Source organism: Echiichthys vipera (genome assembly GCF_963691815.1).
Source record: "Echiichthys vipera genome assembly, chromosome: 16".
In the NCBI taxonomy this organism is placed as follows: Eukaryota; Metazoa; Chordata; class Actinopteri; order Perciformes; family Trachinidae; genus Echiichthys; species Echiichthys vipera.
In genome coordinates, this window is record NC_139841.1 from 26,904,323 (window position 1) to 26,926,924 (window position 22,602).

Sequence of the window (22,602 nt, forward strand, 5' to 3'; positions counted from 1 at the left end):
ATATATATAATATATAAATTGACAAATATAAGAATTGTCTTCTTCTCATCTGCTCCTTTACACTCATGTAAATGTTTAAATGTTTAAATGTAACTGTGCATTGGATTCATCAGTGTGTGTACAGTGTAATGAACAGGCATTTTAATGAAAGGAACAAATAAAAAAATAAATACAAATTGTTTGATATTCAAGAACATGCATCAAATAATCCCGTAAATGCTCAAACAGTGGACGACGCTCTTAATGCAAACATGTCTACGGAGGCAGGAGGTCTTTCCACCGTTATCCTCCGTCTGCTGCTGGCTCCTTGATGAAGTAGGCAAATGTGTCAATTTGTGTCACAAAAGTGGGGTTTTTGCAGGAGAAGTGATGAAACTGGCACCAAAAATCAACTTAGGGCGCACTCACACCGTCCTTCTGTCCGCGGCCAAAACCGTTTTCTCAGCTAAAGCCTAGAACCTTTAAGCAGTGTGAGTGCACCCGCTCCATGCATAACGGCGGCCAGCGGACCGTCCACGGCCCGCTTGAAAGAGGTGGGCTTTATCGGAGCCGTTTGCACATGTACGAGCACGAGCGTGCGCACGTGTACGAGCACGAGCACGAGACCTACGGCAGTAGCAGTATGTGCGCCTGTTCGGACATGTAAATAGAAGGACGGACATTTAACAACAACAACAATGGCGGTGAAAGGTTCACGTTGGTGTGATGCAGAGGTGGAGTGTTTACTGCAGATTTGGTCGTTGAAAAGATTCAAAAACAGTCGACAAGACGCACAAAAACTCTGAGGTCTACGGAAAGATTTGGAAACAAAGCCACACACACACGATCAATGCGTGTGACGTGTTACAGCGTGATGGCGTATGGACAGCAAGAAGCATTGGCCGGCCCTGGCAGTGTGAGTACAAACGGGGCTGGGGCGCGGGGGGGAGAGGGAGGGGGGACAAGTACCCTAAAGCCCGGGTCGCGGTGCGGAAGGACAGTGTGAGTGCGCCCTTAAAAGTGCTTCAAATGCCTTTAATCTCACTAATATTTTAAATTAATTCAACTAATGTGACTTTTTCAGGCTCATTTCATCGATTAATACCACAAAATCTCAGAGTTTTGCTATTCTGACAGTTTTAAAAGTCCTTTTTTTGAACTGATTACATAAAAAATGTTATGAGTATTAAGGGAAAGTTGGATGTTGAGTATTTCCGGTGTGTTTGTACTTTTCCTGCAGCTCTGTAGTGTTTCTCCTGCAGCCACTTTCCCACAGTTTGATCCTTCCCTCCATCACTATTCACACAAATGCGCTTTCTTTAAAGCGCTGCACATTCCTGTGGACCTTTAAACGTCACACGGGAGGAGGCGGTGCTGCGTTCACTGCCCCTCCCCTCCCCCCAAAACCACGAGGCTCCAGTGTTGACAGGCCGGATCACCGCCCCGCAGGCACCGATCGCTCCGGCTCCTCTTGCTCACCGACACCGGCAGACAAAGCGCCTCCCTCGGCCTGTGACACCCACCGGCTCCCTCCGGTTAAACCCGCCGCCCCGACGCGCGCACGGTCGTTTTTAAAACCCCCCGTTTTTTACGCGTTTCTCGCCTCGAACCTCACAAAGGAAATCGCACATCCGGTCCTTTTTTTCCTCCTCTCCTTCCCCCCAGACTCCTCCTCCTCTTCATTTGTCAACAAAGAGGTTTGACAAGCTCGGAGAAGCCCTGCCCCCATGTTTCCATAAAAGGATGATTTGGCCATTCACGGCCGACAACCGAGCCGCTGCCAACCTCTTCCCTTCCGCGCACCGTTCATATGGTGCGTTGACTTCCTCCGTCGCCGTTAAAGCGGAGCTATCATGGCGGAGCGCGTACAGCAGCCCCCGGCCAAGCGGCTCTGCTGTCGACCGGGATACAATGTAGCGTGCAGGCAAGGCCAGCGGGCCGCGGGGGCGCAGTGTGGCGGCTCCGGTGCCAGCCAGGGCGCGTCGAGCAAAACCCAGAACCCGGAGACCCTGCTGGACATCGCGGCGCGTAAAGTCGCGGAGAAGTGGCCGTTCCAGCGGGTGGAGGAGCGTTTCGAGCGGATCCCGGAGCCCGTTCAGAGGCGGATCGTTTACTGGTCTTTCCCGAGGAGCGAGAGGGAGATCTGCATGTATTCGTCGTTCAACACCGGCGGCGGGGAGGACGTCGGAGGAAGTAGCAGCAGCGGCGGAGGCAGCGGAGGCGGAGGCGGCGGCGGGGAGAGCGGCGACGAAACGCGGCTGCCCTTCCGACGGGGCATCGCTCTGCTGGAGAGCGGCTGCGTGGACAACGTGCTGCAAGTCGGTGAGTTGATGCGATGCGCGGATGTAACTCAGAAAACAGCCAGGAAACAGCACTAATGGTCGGATGCGTGGATGTGGAGGGAGGACAAGTGTGGATAAAGTGTCCGGGTTTGGCAACAAAGGGGGAAGCGGTTCAGGCGGACAGAGAAAAGCCCACAATGGGGCTTTAAATCTGCTGCGTGCATGAATGGGAATGTGTGACTGACACACTGGGGCATTTAAATCCTGATTTGCTCGGGGGGCAGTTTGAATGTGAAACGCAGAGGCACAAAGCCCCTCCATCCATCCATCCACCCCCCCATCAAAAATCCTCTAATTGCGTTGAAAATCAAGCTGTGGCTCTCAACAAAAGAGGAATCCCCACATTTTCACATCCCGACGCCACCGGACTTCACTGGGAAACTTCCACCAGAGCGCGGATAAACGATCATTATCCTCTGTCTGCTGCTGGCTCCTTAATGAATTAGGCAAATGTGTCGATTTGTGTCACAAAAGTGGGGTTTTTGCAGGAAAAGTGGCGAAACTGGCACCAAAAATCACCTTAAAAGTGCTTCAAATGCCTTTAATCTCACTAATATATCAAATTAATTCAACTAATGTGACTTTTTCAGGCTGATTTCATCAATTTATATCACAATTTCTCAGAGTTTTGCTATTCTGACCTTTTAAAAAACCCTTTTTTTGAACCGATAACATAAAAAAAGTGTTGAGTAATAAGGGAAGTGCTCAGCGTTGGGTTGGGTGTCAACTGACGCACATTGCATTTGAATGAGTTGCTCTGTGTGGCACAGTTCAGATGCCTGTTTATGCACGTTGTGTCTTTTGTCAGCCCTGCATACTTTGGGTCCATCATCAGATGCATCGTGCGGCCCGTGAATGTGGAGTGCAGAGGCGGAGAGCAGCCCTCACGCCGTGGTCGTTACGTGTATTTAGGTCGATTGCATCCACGGTGTGTCCTTACTGGAATGCTTTGAGCTGCATAACCCATGCAGAAGTGAATGTGCTCGCATTGCAAAAGTGAGAGTCGAGCGGCCACCCTGTGTGTGTGTGTGTGTCTGTATGTGTGTGTGTGTCTTCTCCTGAGTGGAACAGGACCAGACACCTGTGCACGACAACTCTTCACGCCACCACCAACGCAATATTTGCTATATTTGAAGTGTTGGCGGTCGTCCCCTTTGAGATTTTAATTACCCCGCAGCACACGTATCCAATGCCCAGCGTCCCTATTGTGTGAGTTTGGCACTTTGTTCCTATTTTCATGTTCATTTGTGTCTTTCGAGCTTCCTGTCGCCTCCGAGAGGCACGGCACACAAAAGCACCTTTTCACTCCCTTGTTCAGCAGAAGAGAGTCGGAGAAGCAGGAAAAGCGTATTGAGCGCAACGATTCTTTCAAACGGGGCCGTGGTTCACACCGGTCTGCAGCCAACTGGGTTGTGTCTTTGTGTGTGTGCGTGTGTGTGTGTGTGTGTGTGTGAGGTGGAGGGATGGTTTTCAGCGTGCAGCCTTTTATCATTACACGCTCTGTCACCTGTGAGTTCACCAGACCCGGGGACACCTTCTCGGGGAGCGCTCCGGACTGTAATCCCATTACTCTGCATGGTTAATTTGAATTGTAATGCAATCTGAACACTTGAGTTGCTGCGTGACACGCCCCCCCCCCCCCTCACACACACACACACACACACACACACATACTTTTAAATGCATGTGGGCTTTGTGAAGGGCCACGGGGAATACACACACCAACGCAACCCACACACACACACACACACACACATCAGCCTCTGTCCTGCCAAAATAAGAGGCCTATATATTCCCACATATTGGGAAATGTTTCTGTAGGGATGAAACAGAATCTGGGTTGTTGTTCAGAGAGATGGAGGGGGGGGGGGGGGGGGGCTCGATCAGCGTACAAAGAGGAACAACACAAGTACACACACACACACACACACACACACAAGGAGGGTTTCTTTCTGGGCTGATTGCACCCCGGCCTGGAATTTGCTAGAAAAATAGAGCCAAGAAGTGATAAATAAAAGATGTAATCTCCCCACGTGTGGGCTGTACCAGAGGAGGGAGGGGTTTTTTTCTCCGCAACAGACCTTGAGGAAATGAATTGGCACACATTTGCCGTGTGGACCCCTCGTTCACCACAACAAACCCTCGCCGCTAATCAGCGCAAAGATAAAGGAAACCATTTTTTCTCCCCTCTCTCTCAAGTGCAAATACTGCAGCTTCTCGAGTTTAGACTCCAGGGCTACTTTACTCCCCTGGTTGTAGCCAATATCATAGTTGGCGGGGATGTTATTGAGCTGCGGGGTCGGGCTACCAGCACCAGAAGAAAACACCAAACTGTGCCGCTGCTCCGGATACACTCTGACGGCTGAAGGCAATTTAATACCAAACACTAATAAAAGTGTCCACAGCTGAAATGGGTCAGCTACTTCCACAAGCAGCTGGTTGTTTAAGCAAAAACAAACACTTCTGGTAGTTCGATGCTCTCTTCTCTTGCTTGTTCCTGTCTCGCACAGGAGTGAACTGAATATCTGGGGGTGGTTTTGAGTGTTTGTGCATTAAAAACGAGCGATTTTTAAAACCTCACATCAGAATAATTCAGATGAATCGATGATGAAATCAGGAGTTTGTGCTGGTTTCAGCTCATTAACCGACTCAAAGATCCATCCATGCAAATACGGGTTTTGCGGTTTCGTCTACTTCAACGTCAGAAAAGTAATTATTCCTTCATAACTGATCATTAACTGTTGCTAGGCAGTGATTTGATGCCACAAACAATCCACTGAGTCTCTTAATTCAAAACAGGAAAGTCTCTTTTACTGATTAATGCATCAAATTAGAATAAAACCTGCAGTTTTAAAAATGTACATGCCGATAAAACCTGAGGAACAAGTCCAAACCAAGTTGCCAGAGTAAACTAAACGATGCGCAGACAGACTGTTTCTTACTGAGACCAATTCAACGTCCTCCGTTATCTCTTTTTAAAGTCGCGGAGGAAGACGAGCTCCTCTGGCGCGAGGTCGTCCTGCAGTTGAGTTTCACGTAGAGAAGCAGCTGAGAGCATGAAAGCCTCTTTGATGTATTCAGGTTGCACTCGGGGAGCAGAAATGCATCCTGTGTGCAGAAACGGCAGCTTTCTACACAGAGTTTTGGGTTTATTGAAGAAGAAAAACATCCCAAAACAATGAAGCAAAAAGGGGGAAACGACTGACTGAGGTACGGGGAAATGTCCGATCATTAAACAGCTACGATTGCCGCAAACAAACCCTGACTACGGGGCCTAAAGGTTCAGACGATATGTGATGTATCACTTTTAACGCCATCTGTTGTGAGGGGGAACGAAAGGCCGTCCGTACGCATACAAACGTCACGAGTTGCGCTGCGCCACGTCTCCGCGTCAGACAAGGCTAACGCAAGTCTAATCTATGTACACGCAAAATAAAACCCTGCGTAGACATCACGACTTTGGTTTCCATGCACTTGTACGTATGTGATGTTAAAAAAACACAGGACAAAGAAGTAGTGTCCTCACAACAGTTGCAAAGGACGGTTGGCGGATGGGTAAACCGTCGTGTGCACAGATATTTTATAAAGTTTTGGACTTCGTGTTGGCGTTAAGGCTCATTTCTGCTCCCATTTTGTGCGTAAACAGAGACGTACGTTATCAATGCTCTAATTGTCTCTGTCCTCGTGCTTTTACGCGTCCTCTATGGTGGAATGGACGTTTTGCAAAACATCCTCTAGAGGGCTTCGCTCAGAAGTTACTCCAATAAAGTTTGAAAGAAAATAATTTACGACAACAACAAACATGGCGACAACGGAGAAGGAGGCAAAATGGCAGCAGGGGTCTGTGAGACGCTAAAGACATCCCAGAGTGTGGACAGAGAAGTTCAGAATTGCCCCCCGGGACAAATCAAGTTTTTTGAATTGAATTGAATTGAGACATCATTCACGGCACTCTTTGTGTACAGGTCTCCACACCGCCCCCACGATTTCCGGTGGTACTGCTACGTTTGGTCTCTATCAGTAAACATTCGCAAGCTTGCAGGATACGTGCAGAAAGACGGACGACAAGTACGGATAGAAGGCTCTGTCCGTATCCGTTTCCGTATGCGTCAAAGGGTCACCCAAGTCATTAGATCCACCCACTGGGGATCATGCATGTCTGTACAGGACTTAATGTCCATCCATCACATAGTTCTTGAGATATTTCAGTCTGGGGGGACATAACCAGAAGCATTTCACGATCATTTCACACTTCCTGGATGTTCTCATCAAGGCACTTCCAGTATTGTGGAGGACAAACTGGTTCTTTTGAAATCCAAGACTTTGATTGTGACTCTCAAAAGACATCGGTTTGATCTCCGGCCTCGATCGATCGCTGCCTCCTGGTCTCATCGTGAAACATGACGTGGTCCCTGCTCGTACTTCCAGTGCGTGTTGACGTATGTGTCTGAGCTGAAGTGTAGGTTTCAGTTTCACCTTAAAGTATAGGCTGCGGTGTTTGTGTGCGGTTAAACGTACGCTGTTACATTTACCTATGATGGTGTCTATACATGGTGAGAAAACATGCGCTGTAATATGTTTGTCACCCGTCCAACCCGGTTATTAGGTCACATTTAAGCTGCTTGCACTCTACGGGAGGTCAAGGCCGTCCTTTTACACACTTCACAGGCCCATCTCTCCTCGTCTGATCTCGTGTTTACGTGCTTCCATCTGCAGTTTGGGCTCAAAGGTCATTAAAACATCAATGCTGTGAGTTTGCAGCGTTCGTTATTGATGGGAAAATGGGAACCTCGCTCCCTCTTTCCTTTCCTTTCTCACCCACTCAGCCAGGAATTATTAAAAGCCCGGACTGAAACTAAGGATTGTTCTCCTTCTCGATTGATTGATTGGTCAGAAAACAGTGAAACGTGTCCTAAAAGCCCAGGTCGACCTGTTCGGATCGCCTGTTTTGTCAAACTAACGGTGCAAAACCCCAACGATTATCTATGGAAGACAAAGCAAAGCATCAGACCAAAGACGCTGCATGAGGAGGAGACGCAATTAGCAACAAACATAACGATTCGCTTCACAACACTCCCCCCCCTCTGAAGATCCACGCCGCCGTCTTCTGGCATCTTCCCGCGAGATTTACACAACGAGATTTCGCAACGAGACTTCTCCATCTTCCCGTAATCGAGTCAGACACTTGTGAGAACAGACCCGTCAGTGGGAAAACTAACTCCTTTTAGTGTACGAACATTTATGGAAGTAATGGTCCTCAAGATGCAGTTCCTTTCCAAACCGCAACCAGCACCAAACCTATGTTTAGCCTAAATGCGAAACGTCCTCTCGACCAATCAGAATCCAGTGAGCGTTGTATGCGATCCAACATGGCGGCGCTCTGAAGCAGAAGAGTTTTTTGTGTCGTCCGTTTGTTCAACACGTTCAGACTGAGTGAAAGTGAAAAAAACGACTAAAAACAAATGAAAAACACCACAAAAATGTGACAAAATTACTGAAAACAGATGCAAAATACCACAAAAAGTGAAAAATAAAGGCCAAAAACAGATGAAAACACTACAAAAACGACTAGAAACTGATGAAAAAACACAAAAACGATTAAAAACAGATGAAAACACCACAAAAAAGTGACAAAATTACTATAAACGGATGCAAAATACCACAAAAACCTGAAAAAAATGACTAAGAACAGATGAAAAAACAAAGACGATTTAAAAATGATAAACTCATAAATGACTATAAACTGATGAAAACTCTCCACCAATCAGAATCCAGTGAGCGTTCTATGCGATCCAACATGGCGGCGCTCTGAAGCGGGAGAGTTTTTGGTGTCGTCCGTCCGTTCAACACGTTCAGACTGAGCCATAAAAACATTCTGACAAGATAAACTGAATATTAACCAAATGTGTGGGTCTGGGTAAAAAATGTGATTTCCTGAAAACTATTCAAATGGATTTATAGCGTTTTGGAAAAGAGCTCCTCAAATATAGAAAAATCCTTCTGGTATTACCGTCAATTTTAGTTTTTTATAACATAACACCGTCTGTTTTAACGCGATTTTAGTCAAACAAAAGAGTGAAATGATCATTTTTAATGTATACGTATAAATATGTAAGTTACCACGACTGTAAGGTGCTGGAAAAGCTTGAAAATGGACCTTGAAAGTGCTTGAAAGAGCTTGAATTTGACCCCGTTAAAGGTGCAGACAGAGCGTGAATAACATGAAAATACAACCTGAAAATGAGGTTTGCTGTTATTTTCAGCAGCATTAGTGGTTAAAAAAGACCTTTGAATGCCTTCACCGTGCTGCCCCGAGCTAATCACTGTTAGCCCCGTCCGACTGTTAGCGACTCTCCTGGATTTCTCTGTTTATACACGAAAAAAAACGTCTCCATGGCTTATTTGATGTATGTAAGTGCCGAAAAAGACCATTTAGTGCCGGATTACACTTTAATTACCAGTATGACCAAGAAAACAAAGTGTCTTCTGTGTCTGATATGTAACTCTGTGATTTTGATTTTGCGTCACGGAAACGCAAAAATAATTAATGAATCCTCCTTAAATGCGTGTAAAGCTTGACGCTCTCTTAAGGTGTTTCCTTCTCTCACTTAACGGTAATACGGAAACACCGTTGCAGGATAAGCTCTGACGCGGCGAACATCTAACTCACGCGGCTGCAGCGTCTCCTCGCATATACCCATAACGTGTCTTCGTCTCCTGAAGACCTTTTCTGCACCTTTTCTCTCGTAGGTGCGGTCAGATGACCTGAGGCGACTTATTCTGTCTCCGGTTAGCAACCTTGATATCCCCTTCTCTGTTCGCGGGCGGATCAGCGACGCGGCCTCGTTCGATGGAAACGCGCCTTGGATTCAAACTTCTTCTTCTTTTTTTTGCGGCATTTCAAAAGTTCCCTTAAAGTTCACTTGCTAATGTTCTATCAGCATGTGATGTTTGGAGCTGGAGCTACTTTTTAACTGCCTTTCTATATAAAGAGAGACAGTTTAGTCCAGTCTATCCCAACATAGGGGTCGGGCCCCTCTGAAGGGTCGCCGGATGAATCTGAGGGGTCGGGAGAGACAGAGAAGGAGGAAAGTTTCGTTTTTTTAAGCTAAATGTTGGATAATTTTACCTCTTTTGGCCTTGATCTCAGTCTCAATCTCATTATCATATGTAAATAAACTTAATCCCAGCTCTTCCAGATCTCAGTCCCTAGCTGCGACTAACTAGTGTTTATTAACGCGGCTTCATGTAAACTCAAATATCATCTAAATTATAGTGTGATACAGTCCATATTTATACACTTGACTGCTTAACTCAGCATACTCTGATTAAATTAAAGCACACACACACACACACACACACACACACACTCACACACCCCACATACATGAAGCCTCAGGCCTTTTTGTGTACACACTGATTACTGACGCCTCGCTCTCTCATCTGCAACTTTATGAAGAATCAATGAATCAGCGCGCCTACTGAATGATGCAAAAGCTGAGGGAGGGAGCGTGCACACACACACACACACACACACACACACACACACACACACACACACACACACACACACATACACACACACACACACACACACACACACACACACACACACACACACACACACACACACACACACACACACACACACACACACACACACACAGCGCTCAGCCTTGTAGGTTGTTGATCAGCATTAATGGTGTATGCATGGCAGGCCTCTGCTCTGCAAGATCAATTTTTATTGGAGCCTCATCGGTCGCGTGCCCGGCTGCATCTCTCAGACATCTTTTGAAAAATGTTTCCTACACCACAGTGACCACGCGGGCGTGTAAAAGTAAGGGGCCGAGGCAGTGGATGCTGATGTCCGACATCCAAATCAGTCTTAATTGTGTTGTTGTTGTTGTCGCCTGTTGAAGTGTTGGAGTCGTGCCCGGGTATTTTCCAGGTCAGCGTCAAAACACCACGAGGAATGTAGCGTTCTCATTTCTGCTTCCACACCGAGAGAGAAGCTCAAAGGGGAATTTCAGCATTTTTAAACATGTATTTCTGCGTCAGTGAGTGTTTTTACAACAGTCAGTATTGAGTGAACCGGCTGAACCTGCACACCGACGACATCCGTCCACTAAAAGAGTTTGTTTTCACACCGACGGGCTCAGACTGGCCTCACAAGAGTCTGACCGGATGATGCAAAGATGGAGACGTTTCCGTTCTCCTGCCACGCTTCGGTGTTTAGCTACTGATGCAGGTCAACACAGTCCCTTTAGCTCATAGCATTAGCTTAGCATTCGCAAGCGTGTCCAGTCCTGGAGCAGCATGTCTCTGCAGTAAAATGGTCTTTGGTAGGACGTCTTGTCCTCTTTGTCTGCGGTAGCGTCCCCGTCAAACTGCAGCCTGATGCTCTGAAGGTGCAGTGTGTCCGGAGTTAACGCTGCCTTCAAGTGCTCTGGAAAAGACGGTACTTTCCACTTGTGAACTGGAAATTACCAGTGCGTTGTGTTCAAGTGCTTTTGTTGTCGCGGTGAAATGAAAGCCTACATGCCCTGGTAATTGGGGGAAACCATTTTAGACTACTTCCTCTCATACGGCGAGAAGAGACTTTATCAAAACCATCACAGGCTGTATTTTGTCATAGATCATGAATATTAGATTTTTAAAGCACAATAGAGAACGCTAATATTCCTGTTTCAGCTCCATAAGCTTGGTCTACCCTCATCTGAAGCACACAATCTTCCCCACCAGCTCAAAAGCATCGGGTTGTAATTACGTCGACTCTTGCGTTGCGCTCTGCCGCGTTGAAAAAGGTCAAAGGTCGTCTCATCTCGGCAACTCGTGTATCGAAATGTTCTAGGTGCTCCCCGAAGGAAACTACCGTGTGAGGGGGGATTCGTGTACAGTTTCAACGTCAGCTTTTGGTATTTCCCATATTTTCCACAGGACGTGAAGGCTCCACAGACACAACCTGTGCCCGTCTGCGTCTAAAGGGACTCCCCCTGTGCCTCCGTCCCGTGCCCCGGGCTTTAGGGTCCTTGTCCCCCCCCTCCAGGCCCGTTTGTACTCACACTACCTGGGCCTCGGAGAATGCTTCTTGCTGCCTATACGTCATCACGCCGTAACACGTCACACGCATTGATGACGTCATGGCGATGCGTGGCTTTGTTTCCAGATCTTTCCGTAGACCTCAGAGTTTTTGTGCGTCTTGTCGACTGTTTTTGAATCTTTTCATCGACCAAATCTGCAGTAAACACTCCACCTCCGCATCACACCAACGTGAACCTTTCACCGCCATTGTTTGAAATGTCCGCGCATGGTCCCTCCTTCTTTTTTCTACGTCCCAACAGGCGCACAGGAAATGACCTCAGAACTGCCGTAGGCCTCGTGCTCGTACACGTGCACACGCTCGTGCTCGTACATGTGCAAACGTGCTTTACAAAAGCCCACCTCTAGGCGCGGTACGGTTGCACTCACACTGGTCAAACGAACTAGACTTCAGCCGTGAAACGTGTTTGGACACGGTACGGATGGACAGTGTGAGTTCGCCCTCAAAAACAAGCTGCTCGGTGCATTTTCGCAAACAAACTGGAACAAAAGGAGCGGTTGTTGGGGACTATTTTCAGCGGCGGATTAATCCACATTTGGTGCTTTGGTCTAGTGAGTATTTGGGACAGTGTGTGTGTGATTGAGTATGTGTGTGTTTGTTTATGGTGGTGTTCAGTCCAACAGTGGAGGATAATGTAGTAAACAGGACCTTGTTGTGTTGTTGTTGTTTTTGGTGTTTTTATGGGATTCATGAAGCGGAGGAGTGATACTGAACATCATCCCTGATCCTCTCCGGTTGGTTAGTAGTTAAAATTAGCTCATAATCTCTCGCCACAGCTGCTCCACACGGTTTAGCACTCTCTCCACATCCATCCGCGTCTCCCTGATCTGTATTCCTCTGCCGTATCGCTTCATCATTAACCTTCAACTCGAGGGAGAGGAGAGGCGGCGGAGCAGGGAGGAGGGTGGTGGAGGGTGGAGGAGGGGAGGAACTACTTTACCTCCGTCTGCACTCAATCAGCGCCGTATGAGCTGTTTTGTTCTCGCCCTGGTTAGATGTGAATCTAACTATAACTCATAAAACTAACCCCAACAAATGTCAGAAAACAGTGAAAAATATTCATCACCTTATCTAAAGCTCAAGGTGACGTCGGCAAATCTCTGTTTTTCCCCTAAAATCTCAAATATTCAGGTTTCGAGCCGCGAAGGTGAATCGAAAAGTAAACAGAAAATCAATCTGCATCTGTTTTGTGAATAATTTTCCCTCCCGCTCCACCAAGGACGTCTCACACTCCTTGAATATGCTTGAATTTTAATGTTGTGTTCTCAAGGTTTGGATAAATTACTTGAAAATGCTGCAAATTTTATCCACACAACAAATAATTAGAGAACAGAGATTTCATTAGTTTTCTTCTCCTTCTGATGTTACGATCAATTTGAGTTGTTTGTAACATAATAACACCGTCTCCTTTAACGTGATTTTAGTAAAACAAAAGAGTGAAATGATCATTTTCAGTGTAAACGTAGACATGTGTGATTCACCACGGCTGTAAGGTGCTGGGAAAGCTTGAAAATGCACCTTTAAAGTGATTGAATTTGACCGTGTAAAGGGGAACGAACCCTGTGTGTTTCCTCTCTGTTTTTGGGGCGACTGTGGCTCAGTGGAGGAGTGGGTCGTCCTTCATTCGAGAGATCGACGGTTCCGATCCCGAGCTCCCCCGGTCAACATGTCGAAGTGTCCTTGGGCAAGACACTGAACCCTGAATTGTTCCCCGTGCTGCGCATGGGTGTGTGAATGTGTGTGAATGGTTAGATTAGAGCAGCGGTGTCAAACTCTAATTCACACTGGGCCAAATTTAAAAACTGGGACAAAGTTGCGTCCCAAACTCAATATTGATGTGTAACGTTGACTCTTTCCAGTGCAGCTCCTTGTTGTTGTCGTGGTGTTTCTTCTGTTTGATTCTTTGGTTACAGCCACGGTGACAAACAGCTCTTTACCTTCACACACAGATCATCTGCTGAAAGATCCTGTCCTCCATCTTTCTTTGGGGCGTTTTTGGGGAGGGGTGGATTCAGTGTGTCTGCAGAGACTGGTAGCATGGATGCTCATGTGTGTTAGGGTCAGGGTTAGGGTTAGGGTCAGGGTCAGGGTTAGGGTCAGGGTTGGGGGTTAGGGTTTGGGTTAGGGGTTAGGGGTTAGGGTTAGGGGTTAGGGTCAGGGTTTGGGTTAGGGGTTAGGGTTAGGGGTTAGGGTCAGGGTTTGGGTTAGGGGTTAGGGTTAGGGTCAGGGTTTGGGTTAGGGGTTAGGGTTAGGGGTTAGGGGTTAGGGTCAGGGTTAGGGGTTTGGGTTAGGGGTTAGGGGTTAGGGTCAGGGTTTGGGTTAGGGGTTAGGGGTTAGGGTTAGGGGTTAGGGTCAGGGGTTAGGGGTTAGGGGTTAGGGTTTAGGGGTTAGGGGGGTTAGGGTTAGGGGGTTAGGGGTTAGGGTTAGGGTTAACCTAGACGTGTATGTGCTTTATACTCGTGGGCCAGCTCTCACAGAACCTTGATATGATCTTGGGGGGGCAAATATAATTACACCGCGGGCCTGAGTTTGACACCCCTGGATTAGATGGTGTGTAGGTGTCCACTGCCATCTGTGTGAATTGGTGAATGTGACATGTGTGAAAGCGCTTTGAGCGGTAAGAAGACTAGAAAGGCGTTTTATAAGTACAGTGCTTTACAAGTCCATTTTGATTTTTCATGAAACTCTGTGGAAGGTCGTAACCGGAGCCACAAAAGAACCCATTTAGTTTGAGAGCAGATCCAAAAACAAAAGACGGATGATGCACAAATGATTTGTTACTTTCATTAACATTGTGACGGGGGCTTTTGTGCTGCGTTCACGTGGTGTCGGAATAATTGGAAAACTGAGTTTCACACTGGGAAAATGACTTCATGGAGGTCTGCTCCTCTGTCTTTGCCGTACATGACGGTAAATGTCTTGTGGTTTTGGGCTGTTTGGAGGACTTTTAGCCTCTGTACGTGGTCGCCCTTAGTTTTGTTTGTGGAGTAATTGATTAATTGCTTGATTCCTTAGTTCCAGCACTAGATCCACCTCTCAGAGAAAACAGTGAAGTGGTTTTCTCTGGGGAGTTCAATCAAACCCCACGTCGCCTCGGCAAGTCGCAGCCTGCCGCCGTACTCGCCTCCTGGGGCCGCTGGGTCTCACGGGGGGGTCTCCGCAGAGAGGAGCGCCCTTCGGACCTCCGCAGCGCCGCAGCTCTGCAAACAGAGCGCTTTAGTTAACAACAGGTGAAACGCTGCGACGCTTTTTCAAACGTATTCTTTTCTCTTGAGGTCGTCGTCGACAAACTGCCCGTCCTTGATCGTTTTTTGGGTCTTAGGAGAGAAAAATAAGAAGTCGCAAAGAGAGGAAATGAAACAGCTGTGTGTGCGTGTCTGTGTGTGTGTGTGTTTGTGTGTGTGTGTGTGTGTGTGTGTGTGTGTGTGCGTGTGTGTGTGTGTGTGTGCAGACTGAATGAGAAGCGTTTGTCTTCGTGGAGCAGGCGGGCGGCCTGAGCCTGAATCACAGGCAGATTATGAGCAATGCTTACCTTTTTAATGGGAACTTAAAGGTGTCATCCATCACAGGCTGTTACCTCGTGGCTCACAGCCGCAGCAGCGTAATGAAGACTGATGGTCCTCCCCGGTCTCCTCACACAACGCGCACGTCGTAGCAGCTGAAGTGAAACCAGTTCTTGTTGTGTTTTGATGTTTTGTAATTACCAAAAAGAAGAAATTTAAGGCCTATGGGTGCTGGAGATCCTAGTTTGGTTTGGAAACTGAGGTGATGCAGGATGCAAACGCGTGACAGGTGAGCTGAACGCTGTCACGCAACATCACTTTAACTGTTTATATCTCAAAAACAAATGAATTAATGTGATAAAGAAGTGCAATAATCAGTAATGTGTATATATTATGACGTGCTGTCTGTAAATATGTAGTTTCCTGCAGCTATAAGGTGCTAGAAAATAGAGATGGACCGATACATTGGATATTTATTTTTTTACGTGTATCGTATCGGCCAATGCGGACTGCTGCGTTCACCGTTCCCGTCGTTGTTCACAGACAGGCGTTCACAGGCAGCTCCGTGTTGCTGGAGATGCTTTTTTAAGTTCAATAAATGCTCCTTTTTTTTAAATTGAGACTCGTAACATTTGTTTTCATCATCGTGTGATTTTATGATGTTAATTGAGGGAGAAAAAGTCGTATCAGCTTCAAATATCGGCTCAAAACAACGCGTATCGGTCAGCGGCTGAGGCTGAGGTGGGCCCTAAAAGATCCATACGGGTCGTTCCCGACTGGAAAAGCTTGAGAAGTGCTTGATACGGCGTTAAACTTAGAGGATGCAGGTGAGATTTTAATTGTTTATAGCTCAAAAACAAATTATGTTGATGTTGAGTTCATTAAATGCAGTAAAACTCAAGTCTAACTTCTCACCTTTGTGACCAAATATCGTTTAATCTCTGTGTTGACGAGAGTCTTCAGAAGGACGCCGACACCGGTGAATTAGCCGTGTGCAAACACCTGGAGCTGCTGGTCGTCCACATTCAATGCTGTCAACACACCTGGGCCCAAACTTCAGTCCTTCACAATAAAATACCCTTCAACAGCTCCAAAATAAAGCGTAAAATCTTCTGCATTTCCATTTTTAATGTAAACCGCCGCCTGAGCATCGGCCAAACGTTCTCAATGCTTTCCCCTCATCAAAGTAACTCTCCTTTACTTATTAGATTTATAAATATATTATATATATATATATATATATATTATATTATATTCACTTGTAGATTCTCAAGTGTGTAAATGAATTCAGCTTGCTCTGTGGTGGCGATCGCCCAGGAAAAAGCACCACGAAGAGACGGGAAACTGCGTCAGAACGCATGTGCTCGGATAGAAACGATGCCAGCGAACGGCGTCTGCCTGGTGCCACAGAGACGTTTAACTGTCCGCGGGTTGGACAGCTACGACAAGGAGCTGAAATGCAACTTTGAAAGCTCTGTAAGGAAGAGGAGAGGCTGCAGACGAGAGGTTGCAGAGGAGAGGCTGCAGAGGAGAGGCTGCAGAGGAGAGGCTGCAGGGAAGAGGCTGCAGAGGAGAGGCTGCAGGTTCGGGCGCACAAGCCGCCACTTTCTGAGTGAAATCAAAGGAAATGTTTAGGGTTGCAAAGGGACAAAAGTCTCAATACACCAACAGTTTATAAGCAGTGATATGTGTCGATTGAGTCTGCAAATCTACCCATAAGATCCGATTATCCCCCAGGAAAAAGCACACGCCTCCCTCCTGCGCTTGAACCTGCTCTGCCAGATAACGCTCCTGCCATCTGCTCTCGGTATCTGTGCGCCTGTGCTCGCCGGGGCCCGGGGAGAGAGGCCATCGCAGTGTTTACTCAGCCAAATTTACCAAGTGCCCACACCGTGTCACATAATGTAAACTCGAGTGGCGTCACGGGACCTGAAAAACCACCCGCTTCCTGCCTTCTGCTGCAGCTCTTCCACTCGGGGATGTCCTGTCTGCTCTCAGTTTGTCGTCCTCCGCCCTCTCTGCACGCTCCGCCGTCTGTGTGAATCCGTAATAACAAGCAAATGATCTCGTTCTCCTGGTCCGTCTCTCCCCCCCCGAACCTTCAGCGCACATCCCTGACTCATAGACGCAGCTTTTTTGTTTCAGGGTGAGCGCCTCGAAGCTTCGACGGAGACGGCGTGTTGAAGTTTAAACGGGTAAAACCGGGTTTCTACGGTGCACCCTGAAACTATTTGACTGTGTATCAGTCGTCTCAACCCTTCCAGGCAAACTGTTGCACAACAACACAAAGGAATCCCACAGTTTCCTCTCCACTTTATGAATGAATCAGTTAATAAATGATGTGTTTCTGAATCCCGGCTGGGGCCCTTCTGTGTGGCGTTTGCATGTTGTCCCCGTGTCTGCGTGGGTTTTCTCCGGGTTCTCCGGTTTCCTCCCACAGTCCAAAGACGTGCAGGTGTTCGGTTCATTGATGACTCTAAATCACCCGTAGGTGTGAATGGTTGTCTGTCTCTGTTCGTCTCTATGTGTCCTGTGATAGACTGGCGTCCTGTCCAGGGTGGACCCCGCCTCACGCCCGATGTCAGCTGGGATCGGCTCCAGCCCTGATAGGGACAAGCGGTTGAAGATAAATGAATGATGATTAAAGCGTTTACGTGGAGCCAAAGGGTCACTTCTCATTATAAGTGGTGGATTAAAGCATTGTATAAATGCAGTCCACGTCCCGTTATCCTCTGTGATGATGAGGGGAATATGTTTTGGGTATTTTTTGGAGGGTTGGTCGAACCAAACAAGCAATATAAAGTCCTCATTTTAAGAATCTGTGATGGGTTTTATGCTGTTTCTTCCCTCCAGAGCCACAGGAGACGTTACGAAAATTTTTATACACAATAGGTAGTTTTCTCCAACACGACCAAACTCACCTGAACGTATGAAATCAGCGGTGTCCATTTACTGAACATCAAAATACTCAGTAGATAATTTGAGAATGGAGATAATTATCAGTTGCAGACCTTATACGAATCAAAACTCATCTTTGATCATTAGCTAGACTACCTGTTGCTTTAAAAAACACACACAACTCACATGCACACACACTCACTCCCAAACACACTCACTCACACACACACACACCTCAGAGGTGACACAAGTTCACACAAGCCCTGCAGACTCATCCGGTATGCGTCCGCGGGTATGCCTGGCATGCACCTGCAAGTTGAGTCATTGTTTTCATCTGTTAAAGAGGAGTAACGTCGGTGTGTGTGAAACAGGACGCCCTGGAAAAGCGTATCGACTGGGCTTTGGTGCAGTCTGCAGCGGGGCGAGGCGGCGCTGGTTAAAGGTCCGTCAGATGAACGTGGACCCGGAAACTCCTGCATTCAAACTCCTGCTTACGTCAAAGCGCAGACGTATTATCTCCTGACTGTACTTTAAGACTCAGAAGTTCTCCCTCTGCATAATGTATGATGCTTTATAACATTATTACTTATTACTGGAGCATCAGTGTTACTGTTGTGGCTCCTTTGTACAGAGTTTATAATCAGTGTTAGCGCTTTGGGGCTGTTAGCGTCTCTCCAGGATTTCTGTGTTTCTCAATGAAAGAATCCGTCTCGGTGGCTTATTTGATGCATATTCATGCTGAAAAAGACAGTGGAGTGCAAATACGCCGGAATTACACTTTAAACATGCTATATCCTAATGTATTGTGTATGTATGTGTCTAAGGGCGCACTCACACTGTCCTTCCGCACCGCGTCAAAACAGGTTTTTCGGGTCAAGCCTAGTGCGTTTGACCAGTGTGAATGCAACCGCTCCGCGCATAACTGCTGCCAGCTGGCCGTCCACGGCCCGTCTGAGAGAGGTGGGCTTTTGTAGAGCGCGAGCGCACGTGTACGAGCATGAGCACGAGGCCTACGGTGGTTCTGAGGTCATTTCCTGTGCGCCTGTTGGGACATAGAAAAAAGAAGGAGGGACCATGCGCGGACATTTAAAACAATGGCGGTGAAAGGTTCACGTTGGTGTGATGCGGAGGTGGAGTGTTTACTGCAGATTTGGTCGGTGAAAAGATTCAAAAACAGTCGACAAGACGCACAAAAACTCCGAGGTCTACGGAAAGATCTGGAAACAAAGCCACGCATCGCCATGACGTCATCAATGCGTGTGACGTGTTCCTGCGTGATGACGTATAGGCAGCAAGAAGCATTCTCCGAGGCCCAGGTAGTGTGAGTACAAACGGGCCTGGAGGGGGGGACAAGGACCCTAAAGCACGGGGCACGGGACGGAGGCACAGTGTGAGTGCGCCCAAGTTTTAGAAAGCATAGATCACAGGTATCAGCTCCATGCATCTGTCGGTGGGTCGGTGTAATCACGTTCGCAGCTCTGTCCTGTGTGTCGGACTGAAACCGTGAGGTGACGAATCACATGGCGTCTGAGCAGGAAACCAGAGCACCAGCTGGTGAAGGAGATGCAGCGAGGAAACCGAGCCGCTCGGTCGGTCGGCCGAAGGTGCTCAGACAGGAAGAGACGAGATAACGCGAGGCAGCAGAAACCAAAATAACTTGACACACACAAAGAGGAGAGGCTGATTGTTTTAGTGTTGTTTATCTTTGCACTCACCCAGAACTGTTGAGCAAGCTTTTATCATGTCGAGGAGGTTTAGTGTGTGTGTATGTGTGTGTGTGTGTGTGTGTGTGTGTGTTGTTCTGGTTTGATACGGCGTGGCGTGCATCCTGTTGTGACAGCGAGGGCCCCCTCCTCCTCCTCCTCCCCTGTGACGCCGTAGGAAAGTATTCTCTGCTCTCACAGACGTTGTGACGTTTACGCCGACAGTTAAACGGTTTCTCTCAGACAAAGACAAGCCCAGATAATGTTGCTGGGCTAGTTGTTCAACACACACACACACACACACACACACACACACACACACACACACACACACACACACACATGCGTACAGCAGATACACACACGCTTTCTTCAGAGCTGATTTAAACCCTTTAAATGAATCACCAATGAGTCCAAATTCTTTAATTGCAGCTTCTTAAACGTGAATATCTCCTGGTTTCTTTCCTCCTCTGTGGCCGTAAACCAAACATCTCTGAGCTTTGGACAAAATAAACTCTGATTCGCATTTTATTTGACCCGTTTTCTGACATTTTATACACCAAAATGAATCGACAATTCAAATAATTGTTAGTTGCAGCCCGTCGTTACAGATCCAAAGGACATTAAATACTTTATTTTGCTCGTGAAATGCTCAAACATAGATGTTAAGTTTCTGTTCTGTGTGTGTGTGTGTGTGTGTGTGTGTGTGAGGTGCGCGGGTTATCTCTTTTATAAACACCAGTTTCTGTGCGGGTTAACGCATCCGTCCAAAGTGAGTTGTCAGTTACTTTGAGTCATAATTGACTTGAGTGCAGCAGCATGAAGGAAGCGTTCCCTTTGTGCTTCTGCCTTTGTGACCTCTCTGGTTTCACTTGTGTCTGTGTGTTTGTGTGTCTGTGTGTCTGTGTGTTTGTGTGTCTGTGTGTTTGTGTGTCTGTGCGCGAAACGCAGCGTGTGAATGTGGGAACTACACATACGCTTACTGGAAATGTTTGCCACAGTCACATGGGTTTGTTTTTTTTACTTTAACTGCTGTAAGGTCTTTTTTTCACAGTCATACAGGCACCCTGTGTGTGTGTGTGTGTGTGTGTGTGTGTGTGTGTGTGTGTGTGTGTGTGTGTGTGTGTGTGTGTGTGTCTGTTTGTGTGTCTGTTTGTGTGTGTCTGTGTCTGTGTCTGTGTGTGTGTGTGTGTGTGTGTGTGTGTGTGTGTGCGTGCGTGCGTGTGTGCCTGTGTCTGTGTGTGTGTGTGCGTGCGTGCGTGTGTGCCTGTGTCTGTGTGTGTGTGTGTATCTGTGTGTCTGTGTCTGTGTGTGTGTGCGTGCGTGCGTGTGTGTGTGTGTGTGTGTGTGTGTCTCACATGACGTGACGTTCTTTGGGTTACGAATGTTTCTCCGGTTTAAAAAGAAAAGTCCTTGAAAACGCAGAGGTTTGAAAAGCTCACCCTGCAGAGCGGCTCGTTCCTCCTGACAGAGAACACCACATCAGTGAAGTAAAGCTACAATAACGGTCCAAATAATCGCCACTAAAAGCTACAACGAGCGACGCACGCAGTCACCGCCGATGGTTGCTGTGTTTGACCCTCTGCTGTACATAAACGTGAGTTATCGCGGCTGCACGGGGCTGAAAACGCTGGAAATGATCCATGAAAAGTGCTTTAACTTGACTTTGGAAGAGCTGTAGGAACCCTGCATACACACACACACACACAGACACACACACACACACACACACACAGAGGCTGTTTGGTGACCTCCAGGAAGCGACTGCTGTCAGTTCAGAGGTCAAAGGTCATGGAGAGGAGGCTGTTTCCAGCAGGTGTGTTTGTTTGGACAGATGCAGAATCACAGACTGGGCTTCACTCGTGGTCGTTTTCCTCTTGGTCGTTATTTTGAATGATGTGCAGCTAATATTTATTTATTTTATAATTAATTATTTGAAATTACAACTGAAGGATGAAGGATAGGAAATGGAGGGAAAGCGCTGCAGGTCGGTCGCTGTCGTACATGGTAACGTTTTATAGTTTTGGTATTTAAAGTATATTTCTCGTCTCCGTCGAGGTCCGTTCTCTCTAACTTGATCCAATCGTCCTCGCCTACGGGAGTCTCCATCTTGTCAGACTTTGACTCATTTCCTCTGACCAAAAAAGGGCATGTATGTGACGTTGTGGGGAGGGGCGTACGTCCATCTGGCTGACGTTTACCTCCGAGGAGAAGTGAGGGCCAGAGGCTAGCTGTCACTCAAGAGGCCACGCCCCTAATTATTCATAAACTTTAACCTCAAATAAAATAAAAACTAGCCCCTCCCCCTCAGTGTTGTCATGGAGATCTGAGCTAAACACACAGACTAGAATGTTCTTTTGTCCTTAAACAGGTTTAATGATGCTGTGTAAACGGCCTGTTTAACATGGGGCTCAATGAGAAACTGCTCTGTTATGAAACCTGCCCCTAGTGGACACTCAGAGAACTGCAAATAACGTAAAATAAACACTAGCATGGTACAAAAAAATTCTCTTCCTTATTGGATCGTCCTGGAGATCGCTGTGGTTGGGGCTTGGTTTCCAGTCTTTATGCTAAGCTAAGCTAAGCTAAGCTAAGCTGTTTCATATTTAACGTGCCATCAATCTCTCTGCACGAAATGTCGACCTATTCCTCTCTCCTGATTCGGAGGATGTTCAATTTAATAAACGACAATCAGATCCAACATGTAAGCAAACGCTAAAAGCTTTTTATTTGATTTTATTCACGTCTTCATGGGATTCCTGTGCTCATTAGCGGCAGCGCGAGGACGTCCGCGGAGGCCGCGCTCGGTCTCTGGAGTGGGAACAAATGCATTTGGAGAGGAGAGGCTCTGGCCGGCCCGCCGACGGTCCTCCGAGGCCAAACAAATGACTTTCACTGAGCACGCCGGGAACACACAGCACTCAAACAAATGCTATTAAAAGCAGGGGGGGGGGGGGGGGGGGGGGGGGGGGGGGAATCCTCTTCCGTCCCCTTTTTAGAGGCTGAAACCTCTGATGGCTGTTATTCATCGCAGCAAAGACACACGGACGTGGATTTGCCGGTGAGATTGCATGTTT

At 47.3% G+C, this 22,602-nt stretch overlaps 1 protein-coding gene across 1 annotated transcript in view; it reads left to right on the top strand.

Moving 5' to 3' along the window:
- Positions 1–1,755: 1,755 nt before the first annotated feature.
- LOC310958884 (zinc finger SWIM domain-containing protein 6-like) overlaps positions 1,756–22,602 on the top strand; it is a 51,103-nt gene continuing 30,256 nt past the window's right edge. Inside the window, exon 1 of the mRNA XM_083930034.1 lies at positions 1,756–2,301. Within this exon, the coding sequence (XP_083786160.1) occupies positions 1,833–2,301 (469 nt within the window). The 5' untranslated portion in view covers positions 1,756–1,832. The remainder of the gene's footprint in view (positions 2,302–22,602) is intronic.